Genomic DNA, 22,686 nt, shown 5'->3' on the forward strand with positions numbered 1-22,686 from the left:
TGAAATTATGTATAAATTCGTACTTGGGCTCTAAATGACAGGACCTGAGGAATTTGAAGGCGAACGCTCGTCAACGGTCGTCTTTTACGAAGAAAGTTTCATATTAGTTCATGAGCACCACACTAACATGAAGGATTCTGTTGTTAGCCCGCTGTAGTGAAGATGAGGCATTGAAGGATGGCAGTGGTGGCGGTGACTATTTTGCTCTGTAAGAATTCCATGTATCGGAGAGCGCTGGGACCATCTACATAATAGAAAGTTTACATTACTGCCAATAAAAATGCCAACAGATTGAAAATTCGATTTTACTTCATATTAAGTTACAGAAAGGTACAAGAAGGTTAAGCTTTGTAGCCATACACTCAGATTATGCTTGTCTATGGCTGTACTTTTCTGTTTAAATTAAGTACATGTGATATATATGACACATCAGACACAAAAAAGAAAAACACTACAGTACAAGTTAAAACGCCCTTTTAATAGCCTGTGATAGACCAAGGAGATGCGTGGTTTACTCGTAACGTATTAAGCTCGATCGATAGATTGGTTCTCTGAAAATTCGGCAGAAGGACCTAATAGATTTTGATCGCCATATGGTTGATTTCTCACATACAACGATTAGTAACTGATCTATCTATTCTGGAAGTTGAGATACTTGATGGCGAATGCAAAGACAAGGAAGAAGACCAAGGAAAAACCAACATGAGCAACAGCTGCATAACCGAGAAAGCTGTGCTCATATCCTAACTTCGCATGAAGATAATTCTTAACCGACATGCTGGGTTCTCCTGGTACCATGATTAAATTATCATCTTCCCCCAACTGGGATACCACAATGCCATAAGTTGACCAAGCCAATGGAGTAGCCCAATAGTACCACCTCCACCATATTGGAATTTGCTGCAGGATATACATATATAACAATGTTCAGACTTATAAACTAGAAGGGTCAGGCTCGAAGATCATTTGAGTGGTGAAACACATACCAGTCTTGGTAAAACGAAACCGGTAAATATATTCCACAAGTTGAAGAAAAAGCCAGATAGAATTCCAGCAATCTGGTGGTTCTGTGTGATAGATACTACCATCATACCAAATAATGTGAAGACCATAAAGCACATGAAGATGAAGTAGAAAAACCAGAAGAACTTTTCTACCCCTGGACCAAAGCCAATCATGGTGAAAAGGATTACTGCATAAATAAGACTCTGTGGAACAACATATACAATCTCGATGCACACCTGCAACAAAAGAGGGTAGGAAATTTTCCAATGTTATATAGTTATTGCAGGCATTTGAAGAACATAAGTACTTCCATGGAATCTACTACTGCATGCAACACAGCAGGCTTGTTTCTTTGGCGAGTTAACCATGTTTAAGGTTCAATAGGCTTGAGAGAGAGAGAGAGAGAGAGAGAGATTACTTGAGCAAATGCATAAGATAGAGAAGAATACATCCCTGCCGCTCTTTCACGATAGAAGACCGTCCTTTCAATTGCCACTACAGGTTGGACTGTAACAGCATTGCTTGCCGCGAGGAAGAAAGTAGCAGCGTATATGGCCCCCAGTATGTTTGATAGGTCCTGCTCCTTGCTTCTGTTGATTATTTAGAAAATGCATCCATCATCAGAGAAGATGCATGATATGATTTAACAATTAATTTGGTAAAAGTTTCTATTATAAATACTGAAAAAAAGATTCAAATATTTGCATGATTAACTTTAAAGTACATAAATGGTGATGTCTGAGTGTTTGAATACTCAAAAAGAAGAGAAATAAAAGTAATTACACAATATGCATGTTGAAGCAACTTTTTAAAAAATGGCAGCATCAGCCATACATTGTTCTGTAGGTAATGCTTTTGAAGAACTTTTCAGGCAAAATGACAAAATCTACCAAATTTCAGAATAATTGAAAAACAAATTGCTCGGTGTTTATTTCATCATGTGCATCAGTTAATTGTGCTTCTCACCATCTCTAACAATATTTATATGAAAAAAAAACAGCAGAAAATATTATGGTTGTGATAATTGACTGATACTACATAACACATGTTCAGTGCTAATTATTTTGTTAATAAGCTCATAGAAATTGCACCACTACACCAAGAAAAGTTAAAAAAGGAAAGCGAAAAAAAAAACACAAACTCACATCTTTTCACCCTTCTTCCAATAGATGGAGCCAAACAGAAGGCCAAAAGAAAGTGTTATGAAGAGGCGCATCACGTTATATCGGGGGTTCCTCCAGTAGGACCAGTGCTGTTTCCAGAAACAAGCTGTGAATTGAGTGATAAAGCTCTGGTTATATTTGGTAGGAAAGTAAATATCTTTGGAACCAGAGGCTGGTCTGCTCAAGTCCTCAAGCAGTTGTTGGTTTTGCCTGGATTGTACAAAGTAATTTAACTCAAATATGAAAGAGAAAGCTAAAATAAGTTCAGCCAAAATATATAGTAATATACTGCTTACTGATAAACAGAAGAACTAGAATAAAGTTCAGCAAAATCCAAACCCAGTCGAGCCTCAACTGATGGAGAACTTATGTCCAGCATCCACGTAGCAGGATTACAACCTTCAGAGATTCTGGCAACCCCTGGAATTGCCTACAGAAATAACTATATCAGTAAGTTGATAAGGCTTCTTAGGAGAGTCCACTAGTGATCATTCAGAAAGAATAATTGTGGTTGTCTTGTGAGAGATCATTCAACAGTCACAGGTCTTAGTTGGACATTGTACCACTTTGCTAAAATATTTTTTGTAGCATTAAATGTCTTAAAGTCCCTAAGAAGTGGTGGTGAGGGCTGCCCCTGCAAGTTGAGCGCTCTTTTTATGGGCTGAAACCTGGACTCACAGTTATGACAATTTTAAAAAATCTGCTTCAAATTCGTTGCCGGAGATGCAGAACCATGACAACAAAAAGAAATGCTAAAACTGTAGATACTTCAAAGTTCAAGAAATAAAGTCCAAGTTGGCATTGAGACCATAGAGGCACATATTTTGTAACGTCTATATATTGTTCCTAAACAAATCTGTTCCTCATTCCATTACCTTTTTAATGAAACACCGAGAATATACATGCCCCTTTGTTACTTTACTACAAAGACACTGCTTTAATGTTGATATTCATCTAACTTTACAATTTTTCTATAAAAAGGGTATGTGCAGTGTTGTAGAAACTCACTTCAAAATAATCTATAAGCTTTTGGGAGTTGTGACCAAGATCTCCGGCATACATGACTTTCCCTCCCCTCTTCATTAACATCAGCTGCAAAATAGCCTCCTTTAGAATGCTGATCATTACCAAAGCTCTTGCGGATCAGATTTCTACAAAGAGAAGAAGGAAACACGGACCTCATCAAAGGATTCAAAAATGTCGATGCTCGGTTGGTGGATTGTGCACACAACAGTGCGTCCTGTATTCACTGTATTTCTAATGGTACGCATAACAATTGCTGCAGCTCTAGCATCAAGACCAGTTGTTGGTTCGTCCATGAAGATGATTGAAGGATTTGCAACCAACTCGACAGCAACTGTAAGCCTCTTCCTCTGTCCAGTTGATAAACCATCTTTGCCTGGACAGCCCACAAGAGCATCTCTGTACAGATTAAGCTCAACCAACTCCATAACTTCCTCAACTATCATCTGCATCGTGCAAAACAGATAAAAATTTCTGAACATACAGACATATTCATTGACATAGGTACTGTCATCAAGCATTTCTCTCAAAAGTACAGTGTTATATAATAAGATCCTATACTAGAACAGGCAAACATCACTTGCATACTTTAAAACAGGTGTTAAATAAGAAGGCTTCATATCTAAATTTGGGAAACGTCAGCTCAGTACCAGGCAATCCCTAACACCACTATTTAGATGAAGAGCTTCTAGTATAGTCTGTATCTGTGATGGAAAACAAATGATTGGTGATCTTTGATTACTTAGGAGACCATTTTCTTTTTGTAGGTGAGCTGCATGCAAGGTAACAAACCATACGAGTTTACACCAAGAAGAACCATATGATGATTAAATTTTCAGTTATCCTTGGTTTATCAAATTTTGAACCAACGATTGCAAAATCCAGGGAGTAAGTGGCATGCCTTCCTCGTTTCGCAGTCTATTTCCGGGGCAAGACGCAGCCAAGATGAGTACGTAAGAGATTCATATACAGTCACTTGTGGTGAGTGAATGTCATTCTGTTCACAATAACCACTAACTCGAGCAAATGTCTCTTGTCTTTTAGGATACCCAGAAATGCTGATACTTCCTTCAATATAACCTCCGGTTTTCCTTCCAGCCAAGACATCCATCAGTGTAGTCTTTCCCGCTCCACTTACACCAACCAATGCTGTCAGGATGCCAGGTCTAAACGCACCACTAACATCACATAGCAGTTTGAGTCGACTTCCCTTGATTCCTTGGTTCACCATTCCCTTTAAAAAGAAAAGAGGAAGAACCATAGGTTCAGCATGAGGATCATTTTATTGCTGCACTTGCACAGGCAGGATAATAAGAAAAGAACAGCAAATGCAAGACTAGCGTAAGCGATTTAATGTGCATTATAGTGGAAATTGAAACTAATCTTTTATGTCCAACATCCTTCGAGTAAAAAGACAATAATCATGTGTTAGTCAGTGACAGTCTAACCACCACTAATCAGATGTACAGGGATTAGCAGCAAGATGATAAAAACTTATCAATATAAATAGGCAACATAATCACCCATGAATCATAAGTCATCTCCTTTAGCGGTTTGTACACCATCTAACACAACTTTGCTTGCATTTTTGCTTTTGGAAATTATAATTCTTGGTTTCTGACTAGGAAAAGCAAAGGCCATTTGACACCAGAGACAGAAAGGGCTAGGGTCCCTTTTGTTCCAAGCAAGAGATAACATTTAAATATGTCAATTAATATGGATCTCGATGCATATGATAGTGCAAATATGTATTGCCTTTGTCGTTTCTTTCTCTTATTAGGTAAGGTCCTATATTGAACAAAAAGGTGATCCTGAATAAGTTTCTGAGAAAGAAAGAAAAAAAGGTAAGAGAAAAAGAAGAGGCCAGAAGAAAAATAAAAAAAGACCCAGCATTGTGCAGATAAATAATAAAATCCTATTTCAGGTTCAATGAAATCAGGTATTCCCTAGAAATTTGCATATTGTTCACCGTTAAAAGAAATGAAATATTTTACCATCTATAGTAGTTTAATTGAGATAAATAAAGGTGAAAACATGGAAGCGAAGAAATTCCAGAACTAGAATAATGCCTATTAAAATCAACTTACAGCAGGCATATCCACGGAGTAATTCACATGACTGAATGCCAGAGAAAGAGGCTGGAAAGGCAAAATCATTCCTCTTCTAATTGGCTGAACTGCAGAGTTCTCATTCTTATAACGCACTTTCTTTGCATTTGTTTCCTCATAGAAATCTGAGAATATATTTCTATGCTATTAGTCATTCATTAGCAATCCTGAAGTGAATGATGACCAAAACATTATATAGTAGAAATGATTGATATTCAGAGAAATATCAGAGCATGATGTCATTCCATTAAACATTTCAACAACTCAGTCAAAATTCTTAATCAACCAGATTGAGACAAGTAAAACCAGAACTATTTCTATTTATGAATTAATATAACTTTCATCATTCCCTAACTCAGCGAGAGTTGCAACTTCTGGATTTTGTAGCTGAACTACAGCTTCTTTTTATTTCGCGTCTCTACATTTGAGACCTTATTATACATCTTCATGACCGAAATAGATCGTCTTATGCAGAATCTACTCTCTTGTCTTTATGAAGGAGATTCTAATCTCTCTCCATATCTGAGATCGCACAGTTTTTCTCTATGTGAGAATCTACTGATTGTTTCTCTGAATTCAAAAATATTTGTCGTCTGCTGTATTTCCAGATTATTACTGGTCTCTTCTTATAACCAGTTCCTTCTGCCAAAATTTCCATTGAGTTTGTAGCTAATAAAGCTGCGAATATTGGATCAAACCCTGCAGATTATCATGATTGATGGTTTTCTTTCAGGAAAAGATTTTTAGTTTTACATAATAAGCTGGGCATGTATGACATACTCCTAACTGGGGGAGAGTGTAGAGATATGTACCCCATGGTGGCGTTATTATGTGTCTAAATACAGTGTATCACATGGTGGAGTTCTCATGCGCCTAATTACATTGTATCACATGATGAAGTTGTCACGTGTCTAGATAAATACACAGTGGAGCTGTTCAAGTGTCTAAATACAATGTAACACTTGGTGTGAAGTGTATAATTTATTTACTATAAATTAGACTAAAGGGGAGAGGGCTAATCAAAATTTCTCTCTTCCTCTATTTTAACAAGCACAACAGTTGTGAGTATTGAAAATGAAAATGCTCTAAATACAACAGTAGGACTGACAAAGGGCGTATATAGCTAAAACTGCAAACCTGCATTGTCAAGTGTAGAGTGGTTAGTACACCCTTTTGGCATTTGAGACATCTTTTCTGCACCCGATAACAAGTACTTATTTTCGTGATCTGCTTCATTATTTATCAACACGGTCTGAGAGTTTGTAACAGCTACAGAGGAAGGATACAGTCAATATGATATGCAGAAAATGTGCCAACACACAAGAAAAACATGCAGTCATAAAAACAATGTGCTTACGGTTCAAATAAGTTAGTGCGAGAATGAAGCAAGCATTGAATACAACAGAAAGCCCAAGGAGGGCTCCAATGGAAATCCAGTACCAATAGCCATTTACAAATATGCCTCTAGTCTTGAGAACTGCCTTTCCAATTGTAAACGCATCAATGCTGGTGTCATTATTTGGCTGTAACAGGGATAAAATGATAACCATGTCAGCTCAGAACGTTAACTCATAACTGTCAATGGATGATCTTAACATGTGACAAGCTAGCAAAGAGATTGTGTGATCGTAGGAACTTCAATAAAAAGTGAAATTTCAATAAACTTACAGTGTTCCATCTTGGATCAAGAAATTCATTGATTGCTATAGCAGTCTGTCCATACTGCATTGGAGAAATCCAGTATCCCCATTTCCACCATGATTGAATGTCCCCTGCTCACATAAGAAAGGAATTGTTCTAGTAATATGTGAATACAAGGAAGGAAAAAGTTGTATGCTTGAAAACCACAGCAAGCGATGCTACTAAACCTTCATAATCTTTGAATAGAAAGAAATTATGAGGGTCAAAACATAGACTTTTTTGTTACAAATGATTGGACAACCTCTAGAAATTAGGAATCCTCCTAGCACGTAGATAATCAGCAGAGCAGAGTTCCCAAATGTGTTAGCTAGAATCAATGTTCGCGCAGCTGCAGCAATGAAGCGAAAAACAGAAAGTGCTACCTGATGAGTTGCAAATAATGCCAATAACTGACAAAAGAACCTGAGAAATTTTAAGAAAAAAAGTCGAGGCATGAAAAGTTTTATTCTTATATAGCCTATAACATTACTTAAGTCTGCAAAACATGAAAATTGCCCAAAATGGTCTGAAAGATGTAACAGAAAACTGCTAAATCCTAAAAACAGCAGGCGAAAGTTGAGTGGCTCACCGGCTAACCGCAGGTGCAAAACCAATTGCGTAATATGTAAGAATGACCCATATCCCAGATTCTATAAGTGAAAGGGGGATCTTAAGGATCCAATATGATAGTCCAAAAGCCCAAGCTGGGAAAAACAAGGAATCTCTTTGTTTGTAGAACACAGGAAGTCGAAAGATAGTCATCGCCAATTCCGCCACCCCATTGAACATCACATTGGACAAAGCATAGAATAGTGCATTGAAGTACTTTCCACCGTCAGCAATTGTTTCATGGCGCATCTCAGTTCTCAGGAACACGCTCATGCCTATTAATGACATGATTGTTATCTGGGTTGTCTTAAATATGTAGAGAAATGAATTGCGCTTCATCAGCAACCACTCCCTTGACAAACATGCCTTGAAGAGCTCCCAGCTAGATATGCCATAATTCTCTGTTGCCAAAGCAGCAGGATGAGTTTTTGATTTTTCATAAGGGGCTTTTAGATCTTCAGAAAGCCGTTGGCCAACAAGGAATGACTTGAAGATCTGTGCAAACTCAGGGACAGAGATATAGCGGTAGGGCTCGCTTTCTTTATACCAATACTGTTCTTGATCCTTTTTTGAGGTGGCCTCCTGGAGAAAATCAGCAACTCCTTTCCTTTCGGGGCATTTAAAGCCCACGAATTCAAAAAACTCAAGTATGGTTTCCCGAGGTCCGTGGTAGACAATTTGACCATCAGATAACAAAATAATATCATCAAAAAGTTCAAAAGTCTCAGGTGGAGGCTGCAGAAGAGAGATGAGAATTGTTCCATCCATCACATGAACCATCTGTCTCAAGAACTTGACAATCTGAAAGGTAGTGGAACTATCTAGTCCAGTCGATATCTCATCCATGAATACAGCCCTTGCAGGTCCAGCCAACATTTCTCCTGAGTTGCAAGTTTTTAAGCTTATAAGTAGAAATCAACAAGTGGATACCTGGAATATTTAACTTGATAGTAGAAACGTAGAAATTGAGTTAGTCAAGAAAACATGACATGACTCTAGAAGGGATATTCTAAAGAGCTAGGACTGGAAGGTTTGCACCAATAAAAAGAATAGCTAAATTTCCAAACTAACCCTCTTTCGATCTCCTTAGGGTTTTTACATGAAAACCACCTTTGCTTTTATCAAAATTGATGTTTACCACCTTTAATGTTTTTTATTATTTTTTTCTTTGTGCTAGTAACACCCTTGCTTGTTAACATCTTTGCAAGGTCACACCTATTTGAGTTTTTAGCCTAAAAAGCAAATGAACTCACCATTTTACCCCCTAAGTAAGGCACGTGCTTTGCACGTCTGTCCTAATTAATTATCTATACTACCATATCAAAATTCTAGTCGGGATACCAAAATGTTTGAAGGACATTTCCCATCGCAACAAAGGTTTGCGGGGTATATTTGTAATTCCATGTGCCAAAGTGAGGAAATACTCCTTTCTTCTTTTCTTTGCTTGTTTCTAGAATATTCTAAATTATGACATGAGGCTAGGATTTGACTCACATAATTGAAATTGCACTTTGATTTTTTTTCCTTCCTCTTTTCTTCTTTTTCCTTTCTATTTCTAGAACGTTCTAAATTATGGTATAAGAAGAAATTTTGAAGTCACATAATTAAATAGTAATATTCTCCATTTTTCTATTTTTATAATTTTGAATGACTTACTCCTATTACATTAATCTCAAAAAGCTCCCCGACAAAATTGTGTTAAGAACATTATTTCTTGTTTTAAATTACTATCTCTAAAATAAAATTGCATAACTCAAATCATCGCCAAATTACTAATTTGTGTGATAGGAGACTAAGTGAATAACAATTTTATGCACGTGCAAATATACTACTAAAACTAAGGGTTTCTCTTTCAATTTTAGTCCTCCAAATTTTTTATATTTTGAAATTAGTCCTCCCCCCTCTCTCTCTCAAACAACCATGGATCTCCTAACCCAAATCCCCAAACCCTAGCCCAATTTCCAAACCCTAATCTCATCTACCCTCAATCCTCCTCCCTCCCTCCAATCCAAGAAAACAAACCCCTCAATCCTCCCCCAAACCCTAATCTCATCTACCCTCAATCCTCCTCCCTCCCTCCAATCCAAGGAAACAAACCCCTCAATCCTTCCTCAAACCCTAACCTCACCTCCCCTCAATCCTCCCTCCCTCCCCCTTCCAATCCAAGAAAAAACCGACCGAAACCCTAACCAAGAAGTAAAAGATCGACAAATCACCCTCTATATAACCCTCTCTGGCGAGAACGACACTGGTCGGTTGAAGAGGACATCGATTTGGGGACTAATTTCAAAATATGATGATTTCGGGGTCTAATATCAGAACATGAAAGATTTAGAGACTAATTCTTAAAAAAATCTTTATTTTTTATAATTAATTGGAGCCATGTGCTTTGCACGTGTTTGGGTGAGAGTATTTTTGTCAGTTCATATTTTTTTAACTGAAAAACTCAAATAGGTGTGACATTACAAAGATGTTAGCAAGTAAATGTGGTATTGACCAAAAAAATAAAGGTGATAAATATCAATTTTGATAAAAGTAAAGATAGTATTGATGTAAATACCCATCTCCTTATTATATGGGAGTATTTTGATAAAAGTTATAATCTTGAGAAATATATGGTGCCCACGTAACTGTCAAAAATACAAGCACGACAAACTAAAAACTTACCCGTGTAATTGGGCAGGAAAACAAGAGACTGGATCAATAGGGGGTTTGAGGAGGGAAGGTGAGGTGCAATGAGGTGGAGGGATGGACATCCTTTTAAGCCTTTATGTTTGGTTGGAGGGGAGTGGAGGAGAGATGTATGCTTTATAATTTGTTTTCTCTCTCCTCTTGAATTCTCCCACTTTGAAGGCATTCTTCTCTCTCTAACTGTTCAGTTCATTTTAAGGTGCCCCCTCCCCTCCCATCCCCTCCCTACCAAAGGCAAATCTAATTTTTATCCCTCCCCTCACCTTCCCTCCTACCAAACCAAGTGATCAGAGCACAAATTCCTCCAGGCATGTGGCATCCGACCTTGAACCGGTACTCCCATCGTAAGCAAGCACTTTACACCTACCACACGCTCCTCTTACGGTAATGGCTTTGTTAGTTAAGTGGCCCAATCCAGTTTTATAGTTAAACAGGCAAATGAAAAGGCAAGGACGGTTTAATAAGAAAGATGGATAAGTGGTTAAATAAGTTTAGAACCAAAAATTCACTGGGGATTTCCTTTTTGGATAATTTGGTCCCAAAACTAGTAGCCACTCCATTTATAGTGGACACATTATCATACTAATATGACCAATCCTGAGAGCGTGATGTGTTCTTATATGACCTGTTTACAGTAATGAGCAAACAGGTACTGAGAAGAAATAAGAATAGTGGATGATATGATTCCCTATCATCCACTACCAATTATCTTTATCACTATAGAATATCAGCAGTAAAGTATAAAACGATATATAACTTCTATTCAGCTGCCAATAGATATCATTTGCATATGTCCAATAAGTAAAAGGGCATATGCTGATGAACATCTATCAGCAGCTGCATAGAAGTTGATAAAGACACACTGATTAATGATTAATTTATGGAAAAATGAATTTATGGATATAATTTGTACTTTCACACAAAGCAAGAGAAAAGAGGTGCATGTGCACAAACATACCAGTTGTGACTCGTTTCTTTTGACCCCCTGAAATTCCACGGATCATCTCATCACCAATAATAATATCAGCACAGACATCTAAACCAAGTACCTGTCTCGGAGCAAGTAAGAAATTATGAGCACTATGCCACTACCCATGGCGTGTGAAATTACAATAACCCATACCTAAGTTTATGATCAAATAAGTTTGATAATCAGTGCGAGCAATGCACCCAAGAAACTGAAATTAAGAAAAGAAAAAAAAGTAGATATTCAAAATTGAGAAACAAACTTGGAGAATGTAGTTGGTTGCAAGACTGGTCTTTTGTCCTTCCATTGCAGTTGACTTCATGTAAGCATCTATCTGTGGATCAGGTTGAATGCCTGCCTCTTTTTCTCGTCTTGACAATTCAGAAAGCAAGTCATATCTTATTCCCACACCCAAGCACCGTCCTGAGAAATCCAATGTCTCTCGAACTGTCATCTCAGGATGGTGAAGATCATGTTGACTAATATATGCACAAGTTCTCTGGGGAGAAAACTCTGATATTTCATGACCACAATATGTGATTTTTCCAGATACCTGATTGCAAGGCAATGATGACATACTGTAAGCTGATAGAAGTGATTTTTTTTAATGCAAATGAATTCGTGAAAGCAAACATAATGCATGTCAAATCAATTCACAGAGGGAGGGTAGAGAGGGCACAAACTCTTAGTTGTTTGTCAAGCTTCCCAGCCAAAGATAACAAAAGCGTTGTTTTTCCTGAAGCTGGTGGTCCTAGAAGTAGCGTCATTCTGAAATTTTTCAACAAAAACAAATATTTTTTATTTGTTCTCCTTGATAAGTAATCTATTAGCAAAGTTCCAATGATCATAAATCAATGTACAAACCACATGATGGTTTCTTCTGAAAACAGTAGAAAAGAGAGAACATTAAACTCACCATTTTATTAACTTAAAGAGAAGCAACACTCTAATCAAGGAACAGATAAATAAGTATCATATCCTAATAAGGGTAAACAACACATCATCGCATCTAAATATTAAAACAAAGAGATACAAATAATATCCTAATGTTTAAAAATAAGGGACATTCACATGCATAGACTCACTTCTTTATCAGAAGTATCCTACGAGCACGAGCGCAAGCACAAGATAACTTAGTTAAAAGAATCAGCACATTTAGTTCTGCTAATACAAATTATCAACTGTTGACTACACACCCAAAAACAGTTAACAAACTTACCACCTAAAGTAAAGTAAAAGATTATCATATAGTCTATTGCTGACGTTATATATATAATCATGACGCAATGATCTCTTTATAAGATAATAAATAGTATATATATAGTACACACACGCCCCATGTCCCTCGTCCCCGCACACGCACATGCGCACACAGGCACATAGATATGTATGTGAGCATGCGCGTGCGCGCGTGTTGTGTGCAAGTATTTGTGCGTGTGTCTGCATGTCTTGACAAACTTGGAAAAGTAAGTCACTGAGAATTTAGCTCCAATTGGATATCCAGGAATATTGAAAAAAAAGTGTTAGATCCAAGTTACCTAATTTAGAAAATGATTAATAGTGATATTTTGCCAATTGCTCCTTGAAAGTGATTGCTAACATAGAAAAGAAATAACTAACCATAGAAATTGGTAGCCGACCAAATAGTTTTAAATTCAAAATCTCAGTTCCACCCATGAATTGATTACAATATGGGCAAATACGGGTATAACGTAGTTAAAGCAATTGACACCCATGAATTATTTCAACTTAACTCTCAGGCCAACATCATGAGCTGATTGTGGCAACTACTAAACATTCAGCAGATTGCTTTCGTTTTGCTTTTTAAGTTAGGTAGTTATCCTTGTTAACAAGCATGTAATACAATAAGCCTCTGCTTCCTGCTCCTTTATTCATGATAAGATGTACGATTTCATCAAAATCAGGCATGATAAGAACAAGAAGGTTTCTCCGAAGGACTTCGTGTACATACCTTGATGGCTTGATGATTCCATTGACGCCACTGAGTATCCTGTGAACCTTCTTCTTTGATGGGGAGAACCAAACATAACTGAACACACCCTGCAAAACAAACATGCTATTTTGTTAACAATTAGGATTTCCAATTAAATCAAATTAAAAATATAACCTCGTATTCAAATACATCTTTAGAACTTGAAAACCAATCATTCAACTACTTTGACATCCCTTCCAGCCTAGCTAAGGTTTGCATAATTGACAAAAATCCCCCATTTTAAAAGTGACAGTGTCACACTTCACCCCCATTATTTTCAATTTCCAGTTAAATGATCATCAATTGCCAATAAAAACCATATAAACATTAATACGACATTGCACATAGTTGTCATATCCTATGATATTAGCTTCTATATCCAAGTTAATTTTGTTGAAACTAAAAGAAAGGAGGGTAAATTGTTATTTTTAAACGTTAGGGGGATTTTCACTAATTTACCCCCAAAAACACATAGATAACAAAAGAATGTACAGAATGGCTTAAAGATAAAATTAAAAAAAACGGATGAATAAACATTAGAAATATGAAAACCACCTCTACGATGTTCAGAATGGAATTTAACAGAGTAGGAACTGCTCTGTTATTAATGTATGTATCAGCCTCAACTAATAAATCCTCAAAACGCACTTCAATCTTCGGGAGCTCAATCCCAACCCTACCAAGCAAAACAAAACCAATGAAACAATATTCAACAAATGCAACACTTTTTCAACCAATAAAGTGCCAGCAGTAGTAAACCGGTCAGTTCTGGCTTTAAGCTGATGAAGGAAGTGCTCATTATCCTCCTCGACAACTTTGAGTATGTGGTCTGTAAGTATCTTCCTCTCAGTGACACTAAGCTTTTGGATATCAACCTCATTGCCTACAAGCTTCCCCTCTCCTGCCTCCTTCATGAGAATTCCTTTCCTCACTGTCGTAAGTGGGAAGCTTCTCAAGTGCTGCCCATTTCAGGTCTTCCTCGTCGTTCCTATCAGCGGAAGAACTCCAGTCAAAAGCTTCAGTTTTTTTGTGGCTTTCCGATCTACTAAGGTCATCCGCCATGGTATACAATTCAGGAGGCTAGAAAGTGATGAGTTGTCGTGGTGATCATAAAGATTGTTATATAGAAGAACCAAAAAGAGGCATTTTGGACTGATTATGAGGGTTTGAATAATCAAATAGAGATGTGACCATGACGTCCAAGACATAATTCTGATTTCAAGCAGAAGCAGCTTCTGTATTATAAACGTTGTCACAATCGGCACCATCAAGGCGGGAAAACTGATTTTTGTATTCCAACTCTAGTTTTAACTACATAAAAGCTTGTCAGAAATATATGGTAAACTTGAGGCGGTTTATGAAGCTTCAGTCTTTAAACTAAGTGACATTTCATCGAACGGGTTGAAGGTGACCATGCATGCATGTCAACGATCATGTAATTGCAATATTTCTAGCATTAGATATACTACTCTTTTACAAAACTCCCTATAGGATTCTAACAATTCGAATGTTTGGAGAAATCGTTAATATTTTGCTTATAATGTTTACGGTCTTCTACATGAAGAAGAAAACAAAAGCGAGAAGACAAAACTCTTAACTGTTGGAAATTTTTCATGATGGTTAATGACCCGTTCATTGTACAAGCAAGGGCTCCTCAATAACTGGTTGTTTTTTCCCCCTTCCCCCTTGATTTAGAAATAAAAAGGAAAAGTGGGTTGATAGAGGCCGGCCCATTGACCAATACAACCACATAATCCAAAACCCTGTTTTTTTAACAAAAAATAATAATGAACTAAACAACTCCAATGCAGATAAAAACATCAATTATTTACATATTCTGAAGAGCAACAACAATATATAAGAACAGGACGGCAGCACAAATATTTGCAGAGGATGACCAGGCCAAATCATATCTAATCTTATAAACTAAGACAAATGAGAGGAAAGCCACACAAAACAAAATTGCCAACACAAAGATATCATCAAATTGAAGTAAGATTTTTTCACTTTCCCCCAGAATCCAAAACCCACTTTCCTTCACTTTTTCACTTTCCCCCACTTTTCAAAACCCACTTTCCTTCACTTTCTTCATTTTCCTCCAATAATATTGTGACAACTCATCCCATCACATCTCATTTCATACTTTTAAAAATAAACAAAACACAAGAAATGAGTCACATCAATCAACTCATCTAACTCACTTTCCCCCACTTTTTTTTATTTTCTATCATCTTTAAAAATTACTCACATCATCCAATAATATGGTGACAACTCATCACATCTCATTAAAATTTCCTTCCATCACTTTCCTCCAAAAAAACAAGGAAATTGATTTTCCTAAGTATGTGTCACATCATCCAATAATATAATAACAACTCATCTCATCTATTTTCCCCCACTTTTAAGAATGAACCAAACACAAGAAAAGAACCTAAACGAGGAAAGTGGAGGAAAACATCAAAAATTACTCACCTCAACCAATAATATGGTGACAACTCATTTTCTCCCCCACTTTCGGTTATAGCTTTGACGAACCAAACCTTTGAAAGTGGAGAAAAACATCAAAATTCACCTTCTTTTCCCCCACTTTCCCCCACTTTCAGTCTTTTTTTGCGAAACAAACAGGCCCTTACTTAACTTTGGACATGATCATCACCACTGTGCTCTGAATTTGAGCACTCAGACTATTCCCAAAATTGCAGACATTTTTAGAGAACCGTGTATAAATGTTCAACGTCTCCCCATCACACGTATGATATAAGGTTACACTTTAGTATGTTGTGGCATATACTCACTGATATATGAGAACGAATCCCATCACGAATTTACTGACCCTAACTATAAACCTCTAAATGCAACCAGTATTCTGTTTATCTTAAGATTATATTGACTTGGTAAACTCTATGACAAACAAACACTTGCGAGGATTCCACCGCTTCTAGAGTACAATAATTAGAAAACTTTTATTTCCAATCTTAGGGGTCAACTGCGCGACTAGCTTGCTCTGTGTAAGGGCTATTTGAATTTTTCTGTTGATAAAAAATTGTGATTAACTGAAGAAAAATATCTCTCTCCTTATTTAAAAGGAGGGATGTCATGTCAAGCAAGCCTAATCATTTAGACAGTTAAGACAAACAATTATGTTAGATGGTCAATCCACAAATAATCTCACTCCTGAAGTTACAGAAAGGTGCCAGGAAACTGACTATGCAAAATATAAGGATATGTACATCTTTAGCTATTCATACACTTGACTAATATTTTCCTATACATTTATATGAAAATGGAATCGAAAAAGAGGACGGAAACCAAAACCAAATTTCTTTTCTTATACATAAACTGGGATGCGGAGAGACGATAAATATGTGGGAAATGTAATGCAATAATACCCATGGTTCTTGATCAGCTTGACTTAATTGCAGGCTTCATCGATTTCTCATGTTTCAGCCCAAGAACTGATGCATTATGACTCAGTAAATGAACGGTTATACTCTGGTCAATGTGAGTTCTGCAAAGGCTTCAAGCTATCTCTTTTGGAAGTTGAGATACTTGATCGAATAGGCAAAGACAAAGATGAAGATGAGGACAAGTCCTGGGTGAACAGCAGCGGCTGGACCTGGTAACCTATGCTCAAATCCCAGCTTCTCTTTCAAGAATTCTTTCACTTGCATGCTTGACTGGCCTGGACTCTCGACCAGGTCATCCTTGTCGTGCGGTTGAGATATAACAAGACCTTGAATTGTCCAGGCCAAAGGATTTGCCCGGTAATACCACCTCCACCATATTGGAATTTGCTGCAGGAGAGATGAGATTGATCAGATCTTATTCAGAAAGCCTACGTTACCTGGACTCGGGTACGAGTATCCGATACGGGTGCGGATCCGAGTGTCCGATATGAAAATTCTAAAAATTTTGGATACGGGGACACCGTCCTAAATTTCGACACGGGTACGGGGATACACTTTTAATAATAGTTTAATTTATTTAATGAAGTACAACTAATTAAATTACATTCCTCTATCCCGTATACAATTTTACTTGCTTCAAATATTTATTGTAAAACCCAAACCCAAACCCAAAAATCCAAACCCAAAAACACAAACCCAAAGCCCAAACCCAAAATCCCAAACCCAAAATCCCAAACCCAAAGCCCAAACCCAAAATCCCAAACCCAAAACCCAAACCCAAAACCTAAAACCCAAACTAAAGTAAACTATGTAACCCTAATTCTCACTCACCCGACGCCGCCACGAAATTTCCATCGACCCGTTCTGTTCCTCGTCGAAGCCTCTCGGATCCTCGTCTTCGATCTCGTCTTCAACCTCCGAGCTCGTCTTCAACCTCTGTAGAACAATCGAAGCTTCGTCTTCAACCTCCGAGCTTCGTCTTCAACCTCCGAGCTCGTCTTCAACCTCCGTTCTGTTCCTCGTCGAAGCTCGAACTCGTCGAAGTCACCTCTGCCTCCTCCTTATCGACGCATGAGGAGCCATTTCCTCCCCCTCTTTCCGTCGACGGCGAGCACACTCAGCCCCATCAACAGCCCTCCTTCGCAATTGCTGAGGCAAGCCGCAAAGCCCCGCCGTATCCGAAGTTGCCAACGCACCGTAATCCGACCCGTATTTCGTACCCGATCGTGTCGGGTCTGTATCGACGCCGGTACGTGTGGTCAAACCAACCGTGTCCGAGTAGCTAACGTTCCGGCAAAATGGCCGGCCAAGTTTCAACCTGGGTCCAATTTCGTAGCAGAAAAAAACTGTTTGGCGTAAAACTAGGCCACTCTGGACTCCAGATTTTCTAAGGCCAAAATATGGCCTTTTAAAGTTTTGTTTTGGACCGCTCTCCTTGGTCCAAACCAAAACTGCGTTTAGTTCAAAACAGGCGTCAGGACTGGTCCTGACCTAATTTTAGGTTCAGTGCCCAACACAATATGTTGATGATAAGAGGGTGAGGTTGTCTAGATATGTGCCAAGTAATGGGTCCACAACAGCTAACTATGCTGCAGCGATACACCAAGCCCCGTTTATTGTATATTATATTGAATATTGAGTGTTACCTCATGGTTGGGTGTTGACCAAATCACCTCATTACCAATATAAACCTATCGAAGCAGAGAGAGTGATTGACGGTCCACTTGCTCCAATGTGACTAGTCGGAGGGTGGGCGTGCCATTATCTATATTTCCTGCGTAGCTGGTCAGTCTAAATGAGCTTCCCCCCGCCCCCCTCTCCAAACAGAAAAACCCAACACCAAGAAACAACAAACAGCAAGACAACACAACAAAAAAAGAGCACGCGCGCGCATAAGTACATACCGGCCTGGGAACCATGAAGCCTGCAAACAAACTCCATGAACTGATGTGAGTGCAACCACCGTGATACCATACAGTGTGGAGGTACAACACATAAAGGAGAATTAGAGGAACCAAAAGAACTTCCCTACCTCCCAACCAAATCCAAACATCAGGAACAAAATCAACGTACAGATAACACTCTGCAGGACAATGTACACCATTTCGACACTCACCTGCAACCAAAAGAAAGAAGAAATTTGATCTATCACGGAAAAACAGAATTGCTGACTGAAATAGTGAAAAGCAGACATGATAAGAAAATAGGTTTCTAAATGCTAGCTGACTTCAGAGCACATTAAGAGGGATATCGGCAAAAAATAATTTGCTAAAAAAACTTTCTAAATATTATGTTTTTTCTAGGAACATTTTCAGAGATTTAGACAACCATGCATTTGATCTATCACGGAAAAACAGAATTGCTGACTGAAATAGTGAAAAGCAGACATGATAAGAAAATAGGTTTCTAAATGCTAGCTGACTTCAGAGCACATTAAGAGGGATATCGCCAAAAAATAATTTGCTAAAAAAACTTTCTAAATATTATGTTTTTTCTAGGAACATTTTCAGAGATTTAGACAACCATGCATTTTTCCAGATAGCTGACTTTTCACAATTCAAACTGAACAGTTGATGCATAATTTTCTTCTCCTTTTAAACAATAACGTGGATAATCCCATCAATCCTTGCATACGGGAAAAACCATGTCTGTGTTAAAGGCTGCAGTGCACTTATGATCACCCCCATCACAAGTAATTCTAGCCTACTAGAGAAAAAAAATGAGGAACCAAGATGATATCATAACAAATGTGTACACATAAACTCTCAAAGAAAAGAGTAGTAAAAGGAAGATATTATTAACGGACAAGCTATTTTGGAATGCTGGGGATCTAAGAGGAAAGCCACAAATATAGGTACCAATACCATTCAGAACGTCAATACCCAATAATCTGGTTAAGGTGGTGACTGTAAAAATAAGAAGTAATTATTCTTTACCTAGGTTCAAATGAGAGAAAAGCTAACAAATTTAATGTTTAAATTAATTGACCATTCTAGGGCAGCATCTGAGGACATTCTTATTGCCATGGAAATAGCATCATCTATGACATAGTTAATGAATTAATGTGGTCTTTTTTTTCTCGTTTTTCCTTTTTTTTATGCTAAGATTGTGCATCATTTTTAAATGAAAAAAAACATTGCTGCACTTGACACACTTAACAAGTAGATCGGACTTGGGAGGGTTTATACTGTATGTTTACTGAGGAAAAACTCTGAACAGCGGATAAAAGATTTCTGACAGGAGCTAGCTAGATGCAATGGTCCTACGCCAGGGTATGGTGGTGAGTTTGTTGTAGTAAGATTCAAAAGGAAAATTAGGAGACAAGTGAATAGGATTGAAAGATGCTAATGAGGTAAGTAACCAACCGATATTAGATAAACCCCTATCATGCACCTATGGTCCAATAAATGATCAAGACATAGAAATAGTCCCTGGTAAAGTTTGAAAAAGAAAAAAAAAAAAAAAACAGGTCAGCACCAATAGATACAGAATCTGATTTCCTATAGTCATATACGGAAGTCCACAGCAAGGCCTTCGTTAAACAGCCTAAGTACAGGTTTTAGTGAAGTCGTAAGAGTGCAGTTGGTGCCACCTGGCAAGCACGAAAATGTAGGTGCGGAGGGCAAATAAATTAACCGAGTGGAAAAAAAACTTTGTCTTGGCGACTGACTTCTTAGCCAAAGAGTCCGCCAATGCATTGCTCTACAGGCCGGCTACGAGTGCTGACATGGCGACCGTACTTCCTGGGTCGTCGACTTCCAACCTCTTAGCTTGGAATCTCTTGAAGTAGGCCCGGAGGCTCTCTTCTGGTCTTTGCCTCATTTGGATCAGCAGATGAGGGGAAATCTCCCGCTTGGCGTCAGCTAAGAAATGGTGGATGAACTTTCGGCTAAGTTGTTGAAAGTTTCTGATGGATCTCTTCTCGAGAGTGTTCCACCAGAGCTTAGCACTCCTTGAAAGAGTGATAGGAAAGCATCGACAGAGGATTGTTTCTGATGCTTGGAGCATACTCATCACATCATAGTAATTCTGAACATGCTCGGAGGGGTCTCCCTCACCCTTGTATGTCTCCATGCGAGGCATCTTGAACTTCTCACATGGAACATTTATAAGGTAGTCTGAAAGGGGGTTGTTACTCCCGAAGACACTTGCGATCGGTCTGTTGACTCGATTATATCCAGAGGCTCTAATGGTAGGACTTTCGCCGGTGAGTTCCTGATGAGGAAGGAGACATCAGCGAGTTGACCGATGGGACGCAAAATTTGTTTGTTGCGGCTATGTAAGCCGGCTGAGAAGCTCACTAGTGAATGTAGCAAATTACTCTTGGCAAGATTGATGAATCATATGAGCTGTTGATTCAAGCTGGGCTTGAGTAGCATAGCTCTGATGAGATCCTTTAGGACGAGATCGCTCAGCTCTATCTTCAGAACCAGACATGTTCTCTCAAAAAATAAAGAGGGCTCACGGTGGCCGTCAAACTGTTGATGACTAAGATCATACAGCCAGATATGCATCCGCAATGGGACAAGGTGATGATAATGGATGGATGAAGGGACCGCTTCCTTTCCCGACTTTATGTCTTGGCCACTGAGTTAGAGTAAACAATCTGCACAGAAGAATGTCATGAGAGGGCGGAGTGATGATTCCCCCGTGGTACCTCCGACGATCAAGTCAGTTGATGAACTTGAGCTTGAGTGGAGTGATAGAACTATTTGTTCTTATGCTATGTGTATTAGAGATGATGATCTCTGAGATTTAGGTCAGGAGGAGAGTTTAGATTGCGAACCTTTGGTTATGACGAATAGCATCTGTATATAAAGAGGATGTCAATGACAGATTGGTCACTTCGACCATGCAAATGGTGGTGACAAAATATGAGCTGGAAGGTGAGTCATCCTTTGCTCTACATATGTCGGTTGGCGACAGAAGGAAGATCACTTCGACCTCAATTTGAGGAGCGATCGATGGGACGTGGGCTGATAAGCGACGTGATGACGCATGGTCTTTGAGTAGACTTGATATGACTTGTTGTCAGGATGGATAAGCTTTGGTGAAGCTATATTCTAGCTTCGCTGAGAAGCAATGTCCCTCATGATGGGACTCGTAAGGAGAATCGACTCGAGGAGCGCTGGCTGAATGGAGTCGAGTGATGACTCGTCCAGTCGCCCGTCTTTCGAGTCGACATGGAGGAGTATCGACTCGATTGGGTGGACTACGCTTTTGGCGAGTTGCCTGCTGCGAGAGGGTCGACCGGTACCGTTTTTCGTGTCGACATTGATAAATGTCGACTCATCTGGTTGGCTAAGTCGGACTGCTAGCTGATCTCTGGCTCTCTCTCTCGTCGGTCGAGATGTCGACTCATCTAGGAGGTCAGGATGTCTCATACCGATTAGTACCGCTTCTCGTGTCGACTGGGGTGTCGGCTTGTTTGGCTGGATGGAGAGAGCAACTCCTATGTAGGACGGACACGGATCCGACACGGCCATCCGACACGCCGACACGAGCCAAATCCTAAAAATACATAGGATACGTGTGTTCAACACGTGTGTCCGACACGGACACGACACGACACGACTTCATGTTATGCGTGTTCGTGCTTCATAGAGCGACTCATCGGATTATATATTTAAAAACAGTTGTACCCCATAACAGTTAGTTTACTAGTTTTAGTTGTTTATGTCAAAAATTAAATTTCCGGGTCTGGTTGGGCCAAACCGGGTCGATGGTGGGCTGGGTCAGGGTGGGCTGGATCGATTTCTCTCGTCCCGGGTTTGGAGCTGGACCCAGCCTAACCCGTGACCCGCGTATATCGCGGGCCTGGTCCGACCCCGCCCGCTGTGGGTCGGGCCGGGTTGTGATCCATGTCGGGCCCAACCCTACGTTTCATGCAATCAATATGATAATTAACTCTACACAGAACTAAACATTTCATGTCTTGGGTCTTCTAATTCTTAAACATATCCTAATTCATTATTTATCTTGAGAACTCAATCATTTTCCCTCAAAGAAGAAAGAGCGCAAAAAGAAAAGAGACATTATT

At 38.8% G+C, this 22,686-nt stretch overlaps 1 protein-coding gene across 9 annotated transcripts in view; it reads right to left on the reverse strand.

The window, feature by feature from the left end:
• LOC109836732 (pleiotropic drug resistance protein 2-like) overlaps positions 290 to 22,686 on the reverse strand; it is a 23,958-nt gene continuing 1,561 nt past the window's right edge. For 2 of the 9 annotated variants that reach the window (XM_020404715.1, XM_020404716.1), the window contains exons 3-22: positions 18,551 to 18,674; positions 16,629 to 17,033; positions 13,219 to 13,307; positions 11,930 to 12,014; positions 11,509 to 11,799; positions 11,238 to 11,328; positions 7,569 to 8,469; positions 7,242 to 7,402; positions 6,968 to 7,071; positions 6,657 to 6,822; positions 6,437 to 6,568; positions 5,279 to 5,424; positions 4,093 to 4,425; positions 3,347 to 3,637; positions 3,177 to 3,260; positions 2,465 to 2,598; positions 2,151 to 2,378; positions 1,424 to 1,595; positions 987 to 1,241; positions 290 to 900 (exon numbers count right to left, since the gene is read on the reverse strand). In XM_020404715.1, coding sequence (XP_020260304.1) covers positions 631 to 900; positions 987 to 1,241; positions 1,424 to 1,595; positions 2,151 to 2,378; positions 2,465 to 2,598; positions 3,177 to 3,260; positions 3,347 to 3,637; positions 4,093 to 4,425; positions 5,279 to 5,424; positions 6,437 to 6,568; positions 6,657 to 6,822; positions 6,968 to 7,071; positions 7,242 to 7,402; positions 7,569 to 8,469; positions 11,238 to 11,328; positions 11,509 to 11,799; positions 11,930 to 12,013 — 3,843 coding nt within the window. In that variant the 5' untranslated portion in view covers position 12,014; positions 13,219 to 13,307; positions 16,629 to 17,033; positions 18,551 to 18,674 and the 3' untranslated portion in view covers positions 290 to 630. Of the gene's footprint in view, positions 901 to 986; positions 1,242 to 1,423; positions 1,596 to 2,150; positions 2,379 to 2,464; positions 2,599 to 3,176; positions 3,261 to 3,346; positions 3,638 to 4,092; positions 4,426 to 5,278; positions 5,425 to 6,436; positions 6,569 to 6,656; positions 6,823 to 6,967; positions 7,072 to 7,241; positions 7,403 to 7,568; positions 8,470 to 11,237; positions 11,329 to 11,508; positions 11,800 to 11,929; positions 12,015 to 13,218; positions 13,308 to 13,794; positions 13,916 to 13,998; positions 14,423 to 16,628; positions 17,034 to 17,477; positions 17,688 to 18,550; positions 18,763 to 22,686 lie in introns of those variants that run through there. The other 7 variants (XM_020404714.1, XM_020404713.1, XM_020404719.1 and 4 more) reach the window with 6 other exon arrangements.

The sequence above is a fragment of the Asparagus officinalis genome, chromosome 4 (assembly GCF_001876935.1).
Source record: "Asparagus officinalis chromosome 4, Aspof.V1, whole genome shotgun sequence".
NCBI lineage: Eukaryota > Viridiplantae > Streptophyta > Magnoliopsida > Asparagales > Asparagaceae > Asparagus > Asparagus officinalis.